Source organism: Limulus polyphemus, unplaced genomic scaffold (genome assembly GCF_000517525.1).
Source record: "Limulus polyphemus unplaced genomic scaffold, Limulus_polyphemus-2.1.2 Scaffold2941, whole genome shotgun sequence".
NCBI lineage: Eukaryota > Metazoa > Arthropoda > Merostomata > Xiphosura > Limulidae > Limulus > Limulus polyphemus.
Window position 1 is genome coordinate 126,456 of NW_013668551.1, and position 20,290 is coordinate 146,745.

A 20,290-nucleotide genomic window follows, 5' to 3' on the forward strand; every position below is an offset into this window, starting at 1 on the left:
GGTAAACTGGCTTGCCCAGGAAGCAGAGGAGGAGACTCATGGGTGAAAAGATGAGGGTGATGTACCAGACCATTATGAAACAGTAGATGAGAAATAACTAGACATACTAGATGGTGTAGAATGGCTAGAATGCATCAGACCATAAACAGCAGGTCAACTTCAGTCCAAAACCAGGCAGCATTGGGTATCTGTCATCTGGTCCGTGGTAAGAGGAGGGTCCCAACCATTTTCACCTCAAGCCCAGGAATTGGAAAAGAAATTGCACTTCCATTCTGAAAACCCAAGTAGTGTATATGTTTACAAACCCAAAACACAACCAACATCAGGTACCTTGCAACACAACATCTAAGCAATGATAGGATAGGAGAATGTAACATGGTGGGTCAACTCCAGTCTAAAATCTGGTGGCAATGGGAATTATCTTCTAGTCTATGGTAGGAGGAGCATCCCTACCAGTTCTACCCAATCCAACACCTGACCACCTAGGAACCGACATCCAGACAGCAGAAGTATGTTGGATCCCAGCCGGAGGGGTGAGCTTTATGTGGTGACATTGAGAATTATATTCAGTCCACAGTAGGAGGTGAGTACACCACCATCCTACCACCCCAGGAGCTAGAAGCTGATAAGTGGCAAGGACTCATGTACTCCACTCATGGAGGGGGGGGGGTACAACATTGTAAGGAGTCTAGAGGAATGCAGCAACGGAGCAAGTGCAATGGGTGACCACAAAAAACCCTAGTTTGAAAAGCAGGGCGGTCTTAATTTATTCAACCAGGATGGGAGGGATGGGCACCAATCCCGACACTGCTTTACTCATGATAGTCCATGGGTTGGTATAGTCTGGGATGGACCTTATCTATGAAGCAAAACATCGCAAGGAAACCTCTAGCACTCATACAAAACACCCCATCTCAACAGTAAGCCTTATAGACCTTAATGGCTGGACAGTGCTGATTTATAGATTAGTATACCTGGACAGACACCACTCGCCACAGAGCAGGATCCAACATGTAAAATTGGTCACTGTAATGGAAATAAAGAAATAGAAAAAATACTCACCCACAAACAGTTTAAATGAGGTGTGTAGAATGGCATTGAGCAGTAATCAGCATTTAGAGGAGAAGGAGATGGCCACATGAAGCAGATAATGAGTGATGAAAGTGTGTAGTGTGGTCCACATGCTAACCTGGATAATCATTTCCAACAGACAACAGAAGTGTGCAGCCAGGGAGAAGATAATGGATCTGGTGAGAGGATACTTGGAAAATATGATGGAAATTGGAAGACTAGGAAGAATAAGCCAACTGAATAAGTTGACGAGTCCAACCCATAAGATTCACAGTGGAAAAGTCTCGAGTAAAGGGAGGGTTCCAATGGTGAAACAGGCAGGAATGGGAACCACAGAAGGAAGCCGTGTGAACAACATAACACCAAAGAGCACGAACAGGACAGAAAAGATGATCCAGACTGGAGTAGGTTTACAGAAAATGGATGGGAGGGAAATAGATGTCAATATGATGTCCTTTTCATGAGCTTTCAACATTTTGGAAAAAACTACTATCCAGTTATGGGAGAGCATAGGTACAGTGGGAAAGGAGAGGTGAAACATCATTGGTGAAAATATCAGACTGATGATGACCAAAGGCATAAAGGAGGGACATATAAGTTTTCAATGGCAAATGGTATAAGAAACAGGTAGCTAAGGGTTCAAAAAAGGAGGTTGGCTAAGGCCATGGAGAACCACATTGAGGTTCCAGTCTGAAAGGTGTAGGATGAGCTGGGCAAAGGAGACAAAAGGAGACAGGATATGGGGATGAAAAAATCTATGGGAAAGAGAAAAACAGAAAGTAGTAGATAAGGCTGTCTGATAACCAGCAATGGTAGACATAGATGAACCATAATTGAACATACAGGTAAAAAAAAATCCTGAAATATAAGGAACACTAAGACAAGAAGGGAGGTAACTATGGCACAGAGACCAATGGTCGAAAATGCACCATTTTTACTGATAAGCCATTAAGAACAAAGGACGGACCAAACAGGAAAGAAGGGATGTGGAGAGTCCAGATGCCTTGCAAGTGATTCTCATCCTATCATACCCTTGGGGTATGCACAGACCTTTCTGAGGGTATGCGAGAACCTTTTAATAACATTTAAAAGAAAACCACACACCTAAAAAGTGGAAGTCTCAATGAATTGTTAGGGTGTGAACACCTTTTACAAGCTTGCAAAGCATGATATTAATTAATTATACTTGACAGAAAACATTAGTATTCAGCCTATTATATTCCTAAACACTATATACTAATATCATATGACAAGTATAATTAATTATAGTGATTCTTTGCCAGCTTGCAAAAGGTGTTGACACCCTAACAATTGTTGTTGTAACAAATGGCTTATATAAATAGTGTTCCAACCACTGTTGTGTTTGTTGTATCCCAGCTGGCCTGGAGAGCTCTGGGTTGAGCGAAATGCATAATCAACAATGGATCTGGCAAATAAAGTGTGGTTTGAATACTATTATTATACACTCTTCTAATTCTTGAAAATTTCTAATGGACTACATAAAAAAAAATGTGGTGTTTAAAATTATAGTAGGCCTAATACTAATGTCTTATGACAAGAGTAATTAGTTAGTCTGAGTGAAATACCAACATATTACACTAGCCAGCACTCAACATTTTTATATATTTGCCTCTTTTTTTTTAACAATATAAATACATCATGGGTACGCCCCTGGTTCAAAGGTCTGACTGTTGTTACATGACATAAAAGGGTTGGGAATCACTGCACTAGCATGTTTATACAAGTAACATAAATATAATTTTTTTTAAACATACAATTTCCTTTACATACATTTGAAAACATAGTGGTAATTTACTTTTGGCATAAATTAGACTAAAAAGTACTAATGAAAGCTATCAATGCAAGGTGTTCATTATTTTTCAGCAAGTTCACTTCAAATAAACATTACCAAAAACATTTTAAATGATTTAGTCATTTATGTTATACACAAGAAAATCTAAAAATATTATCAGTACTCTAACAATGTAAAATCTTTTCAGCAGGTTAATAGAAAAAAAAATGTTGTTCTATGTTATGTACAATGTACCTTTGAACACAGAGTCTGTTTCTGGTTAAAACATTTGATTCCAGTCTCCCATCTTGTATGATCCATCCACCATCCTGTAGAATCTACTTTGTTTTGAGGGATAACTTCAGATGAAAGTAAATTTAGGTCTGAAATATGATTCCAAGAGAACCCCTTCAGTACACTAGATGATTGTTTTCTGTAAAATAAGTCTTTCATGAAATTAGTGTGTAAAATCAACTAAAACTAACAAGATGTAATTAAAAATATTATGACATGATAATGTCTTTATGTATAGAATATACTTTAATAAATGTAATTTTAATCTTCCATGTAAATCAGTGTTAATAAACATCACTTCATAAAACAAAAGAGCTAAAATCATCTGAATTGCTTTATTTATGCATCTGACAAAACTGTTTATCATTCATTAGAAATTTGTATATTTTTTTGCAAATCACAATTTTTGTAGCCCATTATATTTACAATTACCGAAAGGAGCATTTTTATCTAACATAACTTAGCACCACAACACTTTAAAAGAAACTTTAAACTTCTTCACTTTCAACATTATTGTGTTGCTGCTAAACCTTTGAAAATAGGAAAATTATTATATAACAAAGTATACATATATAGACATGTAAAATTTCTATTAAACCTTATATTTGCACTTTGATTAAGATTATAGGAAACACAATTATTCAGTCAAACCCACAAGTCAATTTTATTACCAATTTGTATGTTTTGCAGCTGAAGGCCAATATTTTCATCATACCAATAGAAACTCCACTTTACAAGTGTTTTAATGTGACCTACAGAATATGACCAAAATACAAGTAACAAGTCAACATGACCAGTTTTTTTAACATGTGCAAAATAAGATTGCAATAAATACATTTCTTTACCTGACCAATTTAACTTTCAATTCTGATGTGTTACATGTATGCAGAAGGGACAACAGAACACACTATTTGTTTTAACAAATCAATATTACCAGTGATTTGTATGCTTTGAGAAATAAGGCAGCGATAAACATGCTGTATTTATATTTCATATGCTCTGCAAATGGAGTTGCAAAACATAGATTCCTTCCATCACATAAATAGAAAATCAACTTTATCATGATTTATGTGTTGTTTTTTTTGTCAGAAGTTGATACTACTCTCTTCTTTTATTTAACCAATGGAAAAGTTGGTAAGTGTTCTAAGTGCCACTTGATTTGAAATGAAAAAAATGCACTATTTCCTTGGAACTGACAGAAAGTCAAATTTAGTGTTAATTTGTGTGTTTTGTGGCTGGAAGTCACTACTACACACTGTTTTTTTCTAACAAACAAGAACTTCATTTCACTAGTGTTTTGCAAGACCTACAGAGGCACATTGTGAAAAATATATTATTCTGTTAAATGAAAAGTAAGCCAATTTTTACCCATTATTTGTGCTTTGCAGCTCAAGGCCACTATGACACATTATGTTTCAGCAACAGACATCACACTTCCTTAGTGTTTTTCATGCTTTTATAAAAGGAAGATACAGATCACTTCTATCAAAACCAATGGCAATTAACATTATCAGTGACCTTTGTGTTTTGAGAAGAAACTGAAACAAACATTTCTCCTTTTACTACTGTTTCACATGCTATTCATAAAGCTGATGACAATTCCAAGTCAACTTTACCAATGATGTGCATACAAGAGCATAGAAACTAGGGCACTTAACGGTTCAACAGTGCCTTCCTGGCTTGTGGTGTTATGAAAAGACTTGATAGTTTGGTGAATTTATGCTTCCAATGTCTGTCAATAGCTCATATAAAGCTATGTAAGTGTAAATTAATTTTTCATTTTAACACATAAAATCTATACTTTTTGCTAGTCTTTTAGTGCAGTTGCAACATATTTACAAGTAGTTTCTGTAAGAAAATATGGCATCAGCCACTTCAGGAAAATGTTTCTTCTTAGTGTTGAAGTTTAAAAAGCCTATAGTATCCAGACTTACTTTTTAGTATCTTTGCTTTCAACATTTTATTGTAAACTTGTTATACTCATTAACTGATCACTCTTACATGAGACTAATCCTCCAATTTTCAAACTGTTTTAAGTTTTTTTTAAAAACGTGTTTAAGCTACCTTTAGTTTAATATGATGGGCACATTCAGGCACAACAATTTACCATTAAGTTACTTTTTAATCCTAAACTGTTGGAAATGAAAATACATCATATATGTAAGCAGTAAAAAACCAGTATCAAACTGAAACAATGAATAATACCATTCTGCAGATTTCTCCCTACAATTTGTCATAAGGCTGCTCTACTAAAACTAAAGGAACTCGTATTTTGTTAAAAATTAAATACCCTTAGACTTCATGTGATAAAACTAGAAGGGATTCTTGTCGCAGTGTGTGATACATAATATATATAATTCAGTGAAAACAAATTCATTCTGATCCTATGAAAACAAAGACAGTTCAAAAAAAATTTGGCAAAAAAACGTGTGATAATACTAGATGACCTCTTTGCTGAGAATAAAATGATTCATAAGGTGTAAATCAAAATATAAGAAATATTAAAATCCCAGTAATATGAAAAAATCTTAAATTACAGACATTTTGGATTTTTTTTTTCTAATTCCATCATCAGTGCATAAAACTAAAATATAATTAACAAATTAAGTATAAAAACATATGCTTTTGAGCAATTAATTGTTGATATTGATGGACGTTTTACATTTTTATAGACAGGTTGGAAGGAGCTGTAGAAACACATGTGATTGCTGAGAAATCAATAAAACCAAGTAACTTAAGGTTAATTTACCAGTCATTGTTTAAGTGGCATGTGATGAAAGCCAGACTTTTGTTTTCCCTTTTCTGTTATTTTTATCTAGCTAGAGCTATTCATAATTAAACAGTTCTGGTTGTGGAAATCAATTAACAACCACATGATAAATAAAATGTTACACATGAGTAGACTATTTTTAGTCCACATCTAGTCATTTCTGACAAAGTTCACTAAGCAAGTTTTCAGTGATCAACAATATTTTTGAGCAATTAAAGAATAATGAATATTAATTTGACATAACTTACTGTGATCTTATTCTAAGTAACACTGGTTTTGTCTGTAGCTTTCAATAAGTAAGCAATATATTAAGTTAAGCTACACTATAATTTGGAAATACAAGATAAACATAAACAACAGGCTAGTTATGTAACCACCAAATGACCACAGATTCCTCAAATTCGATAGTGGTGTATAAGCACAAAACATATATAATATTGTGTGCATTTGCACAAACAGAAGCTGTATTACCTAAAATTTTGCTTACTTGAATAAAATTGTAATAATTGGAAATACTAATTTCCATTATTATTATTATTGTGAGTCATCACACTAATTGATTAAGCAGAATAACCTTGAAGAAATCAAAAATAACAATGAGAAATACTAATGTCAGGTGTAATAACCAAAACCAATAATAACTGGAAATTTTGATTAGTTGATTATTTTCATGACATTAATTGAGTTGTCTGAACTTGGATTAATCAGATAAGTAATACAAACCAATGCAATCAATGTTCACAGATAACTGATAATATCAATTAATAGTTCAGCAGTTACTTATGTGGTACATTCAGGTAAAACTGAGGCTAACCTTTAAGCTATCAGATAAATCTGTATCATAACTGGAGATTAGGTCATAATATCAATCACAAAGTAATGCTAAATCTCTTTCTCCCTAAGTCATGATATTAATTGGAATAATGAGACTATATACAAAGTGAAATGCAACATGAATAATGTTAATTATAACACTAAACACAAATACAGTGTGTGTGCCCTTGCTTTTACTTACATGGGACTGTCACTTTTACGAGATTCTCTCAACTACAACTCCTTCAAGTTCCTGTTAAAGACCATCTAAATCCAATTTTCTTGAGTTTACAAGAAACATTGCACTTACCCAAAGTGACTAGTGCTACCCACATAATTGATCAATCTCATTACAACTTAGATCAGGCCATAACCTATCTATAACCTAGCCTAACTAACCTGAAATAATGGTGGGAAGTGTGAGAGGAGGAAAGTACCTATTGAAAATACATTTTCAGTATAGGAAAATTATAACTTACAATACAGTATTTTCTTCTTCTCACAAGATTAGCTAGAATCCGATATTGATTAGGTGGCGGGACCAGTGTGAGGGAATGACAGAAGTACCACTTGAAAGCATCTGAAGGATACCCCTGGAAATAAGAGAGTCAGATCCAAACCTGGTATACTCTTTGCCCATCTGTGAAAGTTGTACTATATAGGAGCAGAAAAAGAGAGGAGCATATCCAAGTGAAAGAGAACTGTGGCGGGATAGTGATCCTAATCATGTAAATATATATGAAACACAATCCTACAAAAAAAAGGTAAGTAAAATAATGGATTCAGGTGTAGAGTAGCTAGAGTACAATGGACCACACTTGGTAAGTCAACTACATCCAAAACTGATGCCGCTGGGAACTGACATCCATGTAGGGGTAGGATGAGATTCATATCATCTTCACCTCAAGTTTAAGAGACCGAGGTAATCTAGAACCACTTCAACTCCTGAGCATGACACATGTGTTAGCTTTGATCTATTGATCCAGGGACCCAACATCCAGTATCAAAAGGATGTCTATGTAATATAAATCAACTCCCCCAACAGCGAAAACGACTAGAGCCATCCAAAAAACAACAACATCCTTGGAATAAGATACAATGAGGAATAGCAAAAAGGACAGAACCAGAACAATCCCCTCACCTCCACTGTGACCGACAACACAAAAGGAGTATATTTGAGGGAGGAATATGGACAACCATAACCATGTGTGAGGACTTATGTTGATTGGTTCTACTCTAAATCCAAAGGTCAGCCATGGGGTACTGACATCCACACGGGGATAGGTTGAGGGCTCCCAGCTGAAGGGTGAACTAAAATTTGACGTCTCACTCCTTTATAAGTGTATATTGCATTTTGGAGGATAGCACGCCATCGACACCCAGAGAACACTACCACTCTACACTGCACTGAATGGTTATAGCCATCTTTGTGTGGAGACCATTCAGGAGAGTGCCTCCACAGTTGACCATCCCAGCAGTTTGGAACTGAAAGGTTGTAAGGACTCCCCTACTCCAATAGAAGAAATAGTGGTGAGAATGTGGCAGATAGTCCAGTGGAATGTCATCACGTGAGACAGTGCAGTGGGTGACCACAAAACCTTATTTTGAAAAGCAGACCATACCAATTTATTCAATACAAGGCATGTCAGGGATGGGCAGCGATCCCCTTCTGCTTTACCCATGCAGTCCATGGGTGGTACAGTCTGGAGCGAGCAAGTTTATGGAGCCATTACATCACGAGGTTTTTCACCTACAAATGATCTTGTGGAATACCCCATCTCAACAGTGAAGATTGTGAAACCATGAAAGATAAAGCTTGAGTCAACATGGCTCTACAATGCAGATTTCAAGTTGAAGAATACCTTGTCAGGCACCAGTCACCATGGAGCAGGATCCATACACTGAGTAAATGAAGCAAGGGCCCCTGAAAGGAAAAGTATGAATATAAACTTACCCAGTCAAAGGCACACTGAATCCTGAAGAACAGCCACAGGCAAAAGACAAAACCCAACAAAGAAGAAGCCACAATATGCTGTAAATAATGGAAGACAAATGTATTAAGTGTAGTCCACATGCCCGACTATACAATTTCCTCCAATGGCTGATGAAGATGAGATGCGAGGGAAAAGGTGAGATGTTAAATCTTGGAGGAAGAAGACAAATAGAAATAAGCCAATCAAATCAAAAGTCAAACCCGATTGGTGAGGGTAAAAGGGGAAAGATCCAGAGGAAGACTGCCAAGGGACAAAGAGTAAGGAAGAGGTACCACAGAAGGAAGCCGTGTGGGCAATATAATAACGAAGAGTACGGACTGGACATAGAAGTCTATCCAGATCAGGACAAGGGTAGAGATGAGAAACAGAAGGATGAAAAATAGACGAAAAGGAGAAGTTACTCTCCCTAGCTGCCAAGGTCTTTGGGAGGAATGAATGATCTGGATAAAGAAGAAGATAAGTAGAGTGAAACATGAAACATCAATGGCAAATAAATCAGACCTTCAATGTCCACAGGCTAAGAGGAGAAGGAAATACATTTGAAGGGAAAAGTGAAACATGGAACACGAGGAAAGTAGTTCAAACAGAGGTAAAGTGAGGGAATAGAGGACCACATTAACATCTCAGTCCAGAAGAGTAGGCTATCTGGGGGGGGACAAATCCGGAAGAAATACATTAACATGGTAATTACCAGGGAAGCAAAAACTAAACAGTAATGGGAAATGTGAAACATATGGGACAAGGCAGCCCAATAACCCGAGAGCAAGGACCCCCAGTCAAAAAGCCATGTAAAAAACTCTGCCACTCGAGCTACAGTGGGTTGGTCAGCAGGGAATCCCCAAGTCGCAGACCAACTGTGGAACACTTTCCATTTGCACTGATACACCTCCATTGAAGGAGGATGCATGGAATGAGCTAAAAGGAAAGCTACTTGATGGGAGAACCTGATCTCCTTGCCAAGTACTGGATAAAAGCCAGGCGTGAAGACAAAGGACGTGAATGGCTGGATGTAGAACCAGTGGCTGAGTTTGATAAATAAGCGAGGGAGACAAAGGAAGAGGTACTGAAAGGAAAATTTGCAGTTGTTGTAATCGTGGAAACCATGGCTGAGCTGGCCAATAAGGAGCAATCAGAAGGACTCGACATGGAGTGGTATGGATGAGAGCAATAACCAGATGAAGAAACCTATTAGGAGGATAATCATAAAGGAATTTGTAGGACAAATCCTGGCTGAAAGCATCAACAGCCAGAGCCAAAGGATGAGATACCCGAGAAAAAAGAGGGTAAATTGTGATTGAGGTGTGTGGCAAATGCATCTACATGGGGAAAACCCCACTGATTGCAAAGCCACTACAAAATGAGGGATTCTAAAAACCACTCCATCAGATATATTTGGTTGGGGCAGGAAAGACAATCTGTTATATGATTGAAAGCACCTAGAACTTGACATGCAACAAGATGAATGTGGTACATGTGGGCTCAACATAGTAGATTCAATATTCAAAAACAGATCTCGACAGGGTGCCCTCTTGGTGATTGATATGTACTACCACTGTAAAAATGTCGAAATAAATCATCACCAGACAATGTCTGGCGAGAGAAAGAATGTGACTGAAAGCCCAATGGACCAATGACCTAAAGCCTCCTGGTGATTGACCCATGCACCCCAGCCCTGAAGGGATGTGTCCATGAAGAGAAGTAAATCTGGACAAGGAGGAGGAAGCAGGACACTCAAAGACATATGGGCCTTGTCCAATCACCAATGCAGATTGTCCATCAGGATAGGAGGATGAGTAATGGGAGCTGACGAAAGATCCCTAGCAAGGTTCTATTGATTTTGAAGAGCCCACTTGAAGGAATTGCAGTGATGTCATTGAATGTCATTTCCCCAAAGGTGATATTACCTCGCACGCTGAAAGGGCATGGCAATCTAACAGTCCCATGCAACAAAGTCATAGAGAAGGTAGATCCTGACTGAGATGAGTGTTGAAAAAGACACCAAAGTGGACGAGATATTAGGTAGGTTGGAGGAAGGACCTCTCCAATTTGATTAACCAGCCCACCTTAGCTGCCACTAGAAGAAGCTGACAAGTATGGCTGGCTGACTCCAGTTCAGAATGAACCAGAAGAAGCTAGTCATCCATATAATGGTGGAATCACAACCCCAGAGCATGAAGATGATGAGCAAAAAACTCTGACCACTCGACAAAAAACATAAGGGGTGGAAGCAAGCTCAGAGTAGGGTGCCAAATTGATAAATCACCATGTGATGGACAAACAGAAGGACGAGACTGTGGTGATATAGAGATGTGGAGATAAGCATTGGCAACATCCATCTTGATCATCCATAAGCCCAGAAACAACACCTACCATAGGGTGAGAAATGACTCCATGGTAAAATGGGGCAGTTAAATGATGCAACTGAGGCAGGCCAAATTGATGATAGGCCTCAAGTCCCCGGTTTTATTGGGAACAACAGAGAGCCTGAAATAAAAACCTGGTGAAGGATATATATAACAGGTTCAATGGCTGCTGAGACAGTAGTTCCTGAATCGCTTCCAACAGATACTGCCTGACCATGGGATCTTGAGGAATAATAAAGGAAATGGGTATAGGCGACACAGGAAGTGAGAAAAAAATGGGATCCCAAAACCTTCTGATAAAACCCAAAGAACCCAATGACCCTTGACGAAACGATGCCAGTGATGAAGAAAATCGACAAGCCGTACTGCCACCAGGTAGTCACCGATACTGTTGGTGACATGATGTGCATCGTCTAAGAAAACTAGGAGACGAGCCACCCCAGGAAGAAGGGACAAGCAAGTGTTGGGAAGGGATGGGAACTGGTAACAACATGGTTGGAAAGGATAGACTGTTGTTGTACTGATGCAACTTGTGATTCCAAAGACAGTGGGATCATGTCAAAAAGGTATTGTTTCAGAAATTGGGCCATATACGTAAGTCCCAAAGATGCTGGTAAGCGGACACAAGTTAAGGTCGCATCACGACCTAGGAGGTCCCAACAACAGAGAAACTACATATGAAAACCAGAGCCAAAGATGACATATGAGCCAACATGAAGGAAAGAAGGGAAAGGATGTCCTCCGAAAACCCTCAGGATTTGGGTGGAGAGCCTCAGAGAGGAGATGGATGGTTGAAAAATACCATAAAATTGTTGTGAGGGTAAGACAAAAGATATAAATTTGGGCATAGGTCTCACTCACAGGCAAAATGGAACCTAACTATTGCTGGTCTAGAAAATGGCAGTCTGCACGATTAGATGCAAGATCAAACTGATCCATAGTCTGTGGTGGTGAGGCATGCTAATTCCATCACTTAATTGTGAGGCAAATTGATCAGAATGCACCCAAGTATCCGAGGAGGGGAGAAAAACCAATATGATGGGAAGACTGGTCATGTAGTAAGGAAGGACGTGGCTCATAGGAAACAGGAGAAAGGAATAAAAGATCACAAAAAGGCCAAAAAGGCCATATTAGGCATAACTGACTCCTCAGGAGGGGCATGGAAATGAGGTGGAAATAGCTAATCCAACCTCTTGTCCACCTGAACAGGCATATCTTGTTTGGAAGTGGGGTGAGGTTCAGAGACAGAGGTTGACCCATCTAACATTCAATCTCCTGGCAGGTCGCCCATATCTGAGGCCTAGGACATAACGCTAGTCACAGGTGTGACGCCAGAAGTGGTAACATGAACTTCGGAATTCATAACAAGGAAACGTCAACCAATAATTGAAAGTATAAATAACAATGTGACTGTAATAAATTAGGATTAAAGTGAAGTTATGAAATATTCTTAATAGAAACTAGAAGTGAAAGTAAATGAAGGCCACTTCCTGAGTATACTAAAGAAGAATGTGAAACTCTGCCACACAAGAAGTGATAGTTTGGTAGAGGAGTATAGAAGAAGTCACCTGCATCACATGTCATGCTCCTATTGGTGGAGAAGTGACACATGATGATTTACATGAGAGATATGTTAGAATAATTTGATTCCAATAGGGAGGCAGAAGGCTTGTGGCATGTGTAAAGAACCAATTTGCATATAGAGGGCAGCACTAGACGATAATAGCTAATCTTGTGAGAAGAGGGAAGTACTGCATGGGAAACAATAATCATGACACATAATACAACAGAACCTTTAACACTGAATAATCAAACAGGACTAAACAGAGCTACATTCATACGTATATGTACATATATTCAACACTTTAATTCACAGAAAAATATACAACATATTAACCTTCACCCATCATCAAGCACAAAGTCCAACTCCACTTAACAAGTCCTGAAAGGCAGTAGTAGAGCAATGACTGGTCACCATAGTAACACCCATGATGTCATGAGCCCAAAACTAAGCCTTTCCAAATCTGTTCCAGCTCTATACATAGCTGTTGGCTTTCCTCTCCAGTCAGGAGTTTGAAATGTCACTCCAATGCAACTGGTTCTCCTTACGGTTGAACAGGGGCCAGTCCTCTGTCCACTTTGCAGCCACTTCCTACTTTAGCACCAAGATCTGCTGCAGAGTAAGCTGGATTGTGCTAGTGGTTGGTAGGGTGATTGGTATGTCAGTCATTTGCTACCATTCTGGTGTCATGTAGGATCTCTTGGCCAATGGTGGCTTGAGGGCAGTGGAGATGGAAGCCCCTTCATTCACCACAGACTTCAGTGCTGGGATTGGTGGTGGAATCTGGCTCATTGTGGTGTTTTGAGTAGCTACTCTACCCTACAGTGGTAGTCACTATCAAATTCTCTGGCATTCCGTTGGTTCCAAAACAATTCTCTGCAGCCCAATCAACCTTTGAATTGACTCCAGCTCCAGAAATATTTTCCACAGCTTTGAGATATAGTGGTCCAATCAGAGTTTAGTGGAGAACTAGTGATATTTCTGCAAAGTAGTCACATATCCACTGACCATGCTCTTGATGGGTGGCTCTTAGCATTTTCTGGACCATAGGGACTACTTCTTTACAGTGGCTAAGGAAAGCATCTGAAACATCTGTATTTTTGTGCTGCCCAAAAGCTGGGTTCTGCAAGCAAGGTTGGCTCCAGAACATTTCCATTTCCGGTAGCAGTAAATACAAGATGGGCTGTCAAAGGTCAATAGGGAATACCTGGTTCTTGGGGTTCTCAGGACTAGCCCAATAACTGATACAGAGAGTTCACTTACATCAGATGCACAGGCAGAACTCACAGGTAAGCTCCACAGTCTGGCTACTCCTGTATCAACCAGGAATTCTTTCACCTTTGTAGTATGATAGGCACATGCTAAAATCCATCTAACTCTGAGATTTAGATTGACCACCACACTTTTTGATGGTTTTTTTTGTTGCACTCACCAAGTCAGTGGCCAGGACTGACATGGACTTCTCTAATTTCCCAGAACTACAGCAGCAATATTCATTGCCTACTTTTGACTCTCCTGTACCTGTACCATCGGTTGAAAGTCATAGCCTTGCCTACTTTGCTGCTCAACAAAGTATAAGCAGTTCATTCGAAAGTGATCCAACACTTCACAGGCAAAGCACGTTCTTTGCTCCTCCCTTCCAGGGTAACATTCTTGCACAGGCATAGGATGTAGTATATTAACCATGGGAGGACCAGCATAGTGACCCAACACTTCACAGGCAAAGCACGTTCTTTGCTCCTCCCTTCCAGGGTAACACTCTTGCACAGGCATAGGATGTAGTATATTAACCATGGGAGGACCAACATAGTGACCCAACACTTCACAGGCAAAGCACGTTCTTTGCTCCTCCCTTCCAGGGTAACACTCTTGCACAGGCAGAGGATGCAGCATATTAACCATGGGAGGACCAGCATAGCCAGGCCTGTTTACCAGATATCAGTATGGCTGCATTGCAATACTGGAATGTTTGGATGGTTGGTTGACCATCAGCTGGGTTTGAAACTGATACAATGTGGGTGCCTGGGTAGGACAATTCGTCTGAGGTAAAGTCACTGCAGCTGTCACTTCAGGCTTCTTTGTCTCTTGTGACTCGCTTGAAGTTACCATTTCATACTGCATCATGATAGAAACTGCCATAATAGTCCTAGGAACTTCTCATGATGAACTATGATCATGGCCAGATGCATTCCTTCTAGACTTCCCAGCCATCCCCTAACTGAAATGTCATCAACATCATGGGCATAGTGTGGTAGGAGCTATCAGAGATTCCAACATTCTAACAAGTGGTAGGCCCTACTCTAGAGTGGCAGAACTACATGGTGTGTTCGTAAGCTCATCCATGAGTTTTGCTTGACCCCAAGCTCCTCCATGGTCCATGGCTATCTCAGCAGTAATCGGTACATGCTGTCTCAACTGCTGGTGATATAGCTCTGGTTATTGGATATTGTCCAACAATGGCACCTCCAATCTTCCTCTGATATTCTTGAGTGGCTTAAATCAGAGTTACTCTGGCTGGCGTAAGTCTGGGAGTTCTATACAGGCTTCCCCCCTCTCTATGGTCTTACAATCACCAGATGCCACACCACGGTGTTGTTAATCCTCAGTAATCTGTGTTTTCCTTACACTGTTGTTGATTCTCAGGGAAAGAACATGAACAGCCATTCTGGCTCTTCTTTATGAGTCATAACATGTAGCAAGACAGAATTCATGGACCTTTGCAGTACAAGTAGACAGAAATGCATAGTATATTGACACACCACTCATAAATAAGTCCAGAGAGACAATTTTATGAGTGTGTTATTTTATTTCTTTAAATTTATAACAATGTTTTAATCACTCATGTGATTATCACCAGATAAATTGTTGTTCATTGATCTGATGATGACCATACAAGTGGTCAGAATTTTGTTATAAAGTGAAGAAAACAAAATAATCCAATCAAAAACCTGTGTCTCTGAGCTTTTATTTCAAGTATACAGTGGATTTCTCCTCCTTTCAACAAATACACCACCCTTGTTGTAATCATTAAAAATCAGCTTATTTGTAGTTAAGCACAAAACTATACAATGGGTTATCCGTGCAGTGCTTACCACAAGTATCAAGACCTAGATTTTAGTAATATACGTCTTCACACTTACAATGGGTTATCTGTGCAGTGCTTACCACAAGTATCAAAACCTACATTTTAGTAATATACGTCTTCACACTTACCGCTATGCCACTGGGAGGCTCAGTAAATAGGACAGATGTGAATTTTCATGTAGATTTATTTCTTCAGCCTGTTAATATACTCTATTTTTACAGTATTCATTTCATTATTACTTATTTTCTATGAAACAAAAAAATTTAAGTGCTTTTTTCTTTAGACTTATTAACTTATTCAATACAATCCAAGTTCCTTTTGAAACTATTATTTTTGTCCAAGTTACTTTTATAACATATAGTCTTTTAGTACTCTTTGTTTATCTTTAAACAAAAATCCTTCAAAGCTTTTGTAAACCACAATATTTTATGATTTCTATTACAACTTTTAAACATTTGTAATAATGGGTTATAAATTATTTATAATCTTGCAGTTATTTATAAACATTATGTATTTATCACCAACAATATTTACTGTATTCTGCATAAGTCTTTCAGTATTATCCATGTTGTTAGTACCTGTTCTTTTGTCATAATATTCATCATGTATGTTTTCACTATATTTTTCTAATAAAAACACTACCTGATGATAAGATATGGTATAAATTATACTTGTTAATTTTACTTTATCATAGTTATCATAAAAATTTCTATCCAATAAAAGCATTTTTTTTGGTCATTATGATTGAGTAACATATTTCTGGAATCTTACTTGTAATAAGATAATGTTTCATCAACAAATGTTTATACTTCTAGGTCTGTTCTACCTTTACATAACACAACCTTTACTCCTTCAGAAAATCATCAGTTCCTCTCTTGAACAACTGAAAAGAGCTGGTGTCCAGATCTGCTTGCCACAACTCATTCAATTAACTACAATCATCTTATCAGAAAAAGAGAGAAAAGTAAAATTGCCCTAACTGGAGCCTAGTCTATCTTTCCCAACTACCAAGCTTACGTCCTCTCATCATATTATCATCAGAATATAACCAAAGAGAAATTAGAGGCCTTAATCTTATGAATCTTCATGATAATCTCATAAACTTCAATAAGACCACATCTTACCATTCTTTCCTCAGGAGATCATAACTCATCCCCATAAGATAACCCTTTCATCACTGGAATCATCCTATTAACCCTCCTATGAACCCCTCCAGCAAGTCAATATATTCTTTCAAAGATACAGAGAACAAAACTGTATACAGTATTCTACTGAAATCTAACTAGTGATTTGTGTAGATAATAACCTCTTTTAACTTGTAATTAATATGTCTATAAATACACCCTAAAATCCTATTAACTTTACTTCAAGAATACAGTACTGTTTCAAAGACTTGAGTGATTTATTCATCACCGTGCCACAATCATTTTCTTCAATCACACTACCGATATGGTTCCCATCTTTACTAAAATTGATCCAAATTATGATAACCCAAATGCATTACCCTGCAATTACTATAATTAAAAGTCAATTGCCAAATACTTGTGCAATTTTCCAATTGATCAAAGTCATTCTGTAGTAGATTAATATAATGTCATCAATATGGTGAGAAATAACCAAGAGATTAATTTTATGTAAAAATTACATACTAATTTACTAAATATGCCCCTATCAATACCATTCATGTAAATAAGAAAGTGCTACTCCACTATTAACAAGGATACAGAATGAATGGACTCCATTAATAACAAACTTTTGCTTTCTCCCATCCAACCATCATACAATAAAAATAGCCTTCTCCAACCTCTACTAATGTGTTTAAATTGTAAATACAAGCATAAATATTACAGGTAATAGATTTAAACTACATCTGTATTTAATCTGGTCTAAAGACTAAACATAAATGGAAAACAGGTCAACCCGCTTTACATTTTTATATCATTCTTATAGCTTTGACTTCAACTGATTTATTTCTCCAGTAACTTTTATATTCTTGAAAGCCAGATATTTAACTGTTAATAATTAGTTTTCTCTGTAGAAAAAATAAACTCAGTTATTATTTTTATGACACAATCTAATATTGCTTAAAATTTAACATTGGGCAATTTGCCCCACTGTAGAAGGATGTACAGCATACTCTTCACATTAGACATAATTTAGACAAACAACAAGATTAAGTTTATTTCACATGGAATGTTTCAATGGACTTGTTTATATTTATAGACAATGATTACAAGTCAAAACAGGTAATTATCTCTAAACAAATCACTAATTAGGACTCCCTTACACTGTATAGAGTTTTGTTCTTAAGTAAGAAAAAAATATTGACTTATACAGTTATTGGAAGGGTTCAGAGCAAGATTACTAGGATGATTCTAGAGATAAAAGAGTTATCTCATACAGATCAATTCAGATTTAACTTATTTCCTATTGAGAAAAGAAGGGTAAGACTCAGAGGTGATGTTGATTTGCAGTTTATAAGAATTAATATAATCCAGAAAATCAATAGGATTAAGGCCTTTTATTTATTTTTACACATTTTTCCAATCTGAAATCTGGAAAGCACCAAATGGTCTAATTATGAGTAATGTTAAAAAAATAACATATGCAATTGTTTGTCTAGTAGTACTATTATGATTTTTTCATTATTATTAGACCTATCATTACTTAATATTAGGTTTGTATTAGTTTCTTTGGTTTTTTAGCTTTTTTGTAATTAAAACTTAACACAAAACCTCATTCTAATTTCTAATTCTTTTTAATTTTTTCTTACAATGTTGATATAACACCAACAGTAACTTGTAGGCTTTAAAAAAATTCACAGCTTACTTATAAACCTTGTTTTCAAAATGAAATTGGGTTTATACTTGACATTACGAAACTAGTTTTCATGTTTCTTCTAAACAGTTAAGTTTTAATTTAAAACAGATTTGACGAGGTTTTCTGATGAAATAACACTGCCATTATGATTAGGTTCGAGATGTCTAATGCATCATTACAAAGTTGATAAAATTTACATACTAAATTTACACATTTCCTTACGTGAATTCATTCCTACTACTTCTGCTGAAATTCCACGCACTATACCGGTGAAGTATCAATATTGACACTAGAGAATGCAAAAAGAGGACTAACAGAATGAGATGAAATTTCTCTTTTCGTAACATGTGTAAACAATTCATGACATTTGTCGTTTTTTTAATTTTTAGTTGCTGCAGAACACTCGAACGGTAGTAAAACTAAAAGCTCCTTTTCAATTTCAGATTTAAAACGGGCTTTTACCATACTAAATACCGTCAATAAAGTGAACAACATAAAACAGCTGCAATACCTATATATATGAAATAAATCGATCAATCTATGTTATAACATATAATGATCACTGGATTGTTAAAACTGTATTCGAAGTACATCTGAATCAACCTAGCTGCCTTACGTTCCTAAAACCATCGCCGTCAAGAAATGACGGACCTGTAATTTGTAAAGTGTAACTTGTGTACAGAAATATTGTACTATCAAGGTGTATTTTTGTAAATTATGCAGAGTTAATATTGAAACTATTCTTGATATAAAAATGCGGAATCAATCTGATTTATAAAGCTAACTAAAATTCATTTTGTCCACCTGGAAATTGGTTATTTATTTCAGACAAGATTAGGTACCCTTCCTTTGTCGGGGTTATGAACTTAAAAATGTGGGGTGGATGCTATGAAAAATGACACAAAACTGTTAATTTCCGGAATAAATTCTTTCCGAGGAACTTCAGCGATACAAGTCCTTCCTTAATTAAAACTTGTTTATTCTTTCTTGATACAACTTTTTAGTACACAGAATTTCCACAGTCACTTTAAACTTAACAACCTTTATGACACACACTATAAATCACAGTGATTCACACACTTAACTTACGGTGCCAATTGTTCGCTTGACTCAATTATTTATCTCTTCAATCTATCTGCCAATCTCGCTGGCTTTTTTTGCCAGGCTTATATACTAGAAAAAAGAGGACGCCTCGAACAAACTAGAGTTGCCAGGAAAATTCATGATTCTTCTAGAAACTCCAGCGCTCATGCTCCCACCGTCGCGTGACTTCTGCTGTCCTAACACTGCCCCTTCCTTAGTATTGTTCATCCCGAACAATGGCCACTTACATTAAACCAATAGATAATTAACAATAACTCAGTTAAATGTACAGAATTTACAAACACAAAATTAAAATACAACAAAGTCTTTTAATTTTACAGGATGTATCTTCTTCCGTACTGGTCTCTGTCTAATTGGCTTCTGCTTCACGTGGGGTTCATCTGCTCCATCAGGAAATGTTCCATTATCGGTAACAGTCACATCAATGGTAGTAACTTCAATAACGGCTTCACTGTTTCCCCTTCTCAAAAAAGGGTAGAGTTTCTTTTTCGACAGTGGCTTTTTCAGGTAACACGTCTTCAGCAGCGTCATTTGTTCCATTGTTCACTTCTTTCTAACTGAAATGTCCTGGTCCATGATAACGCCAAAGCCTGTTGGCATCTACCACTTTTGGCTTACCTCGC

At 37.2% G+C, this 20,290-nt stretch overlaps 1 protein-coding gene across 3 annotated transcripts in view; it reads right to left on the minus strand.

The window, feature by feature from the left end:
• Positions 1–19,197, minus strand: part of LOC106468264 (LARGE xylosyl- and glucuronyltransferase 2-like) — a 96,390-nt gene extending 77,193 nt beyond the window's left edge. The window contains exons 1-3 of one of the 3 annotated variants that reach the window (XM_022396602.1): positions 18,786–18,819; positions 15,872–15,939; positions 3,119–3,296 (exon numbers count right to left, since the gene is read on the minus strand). In XM_022396602.1, the coding sequence (XP_022252310.1) occupies positions 3,119–3,184 (66 nt within the window). In that variant the 5' untranslated portion in view covers positions 3,185–3,296; positions 15,872–15,939; positions 18,786–18,819. Of the gene's footprint in view, positions 1–3,118; positions 3,297–15,871; positions 15,940–18,785 lie in introns of all 3 variants that reach the window. The other 2 variants (XM_022396600.1, XM_022396601.1) reach the window with 2 other exon arrangements.
• Between the last annotated feature and the right edge of the window lie 1,093 nt (positions 19,198–20,290).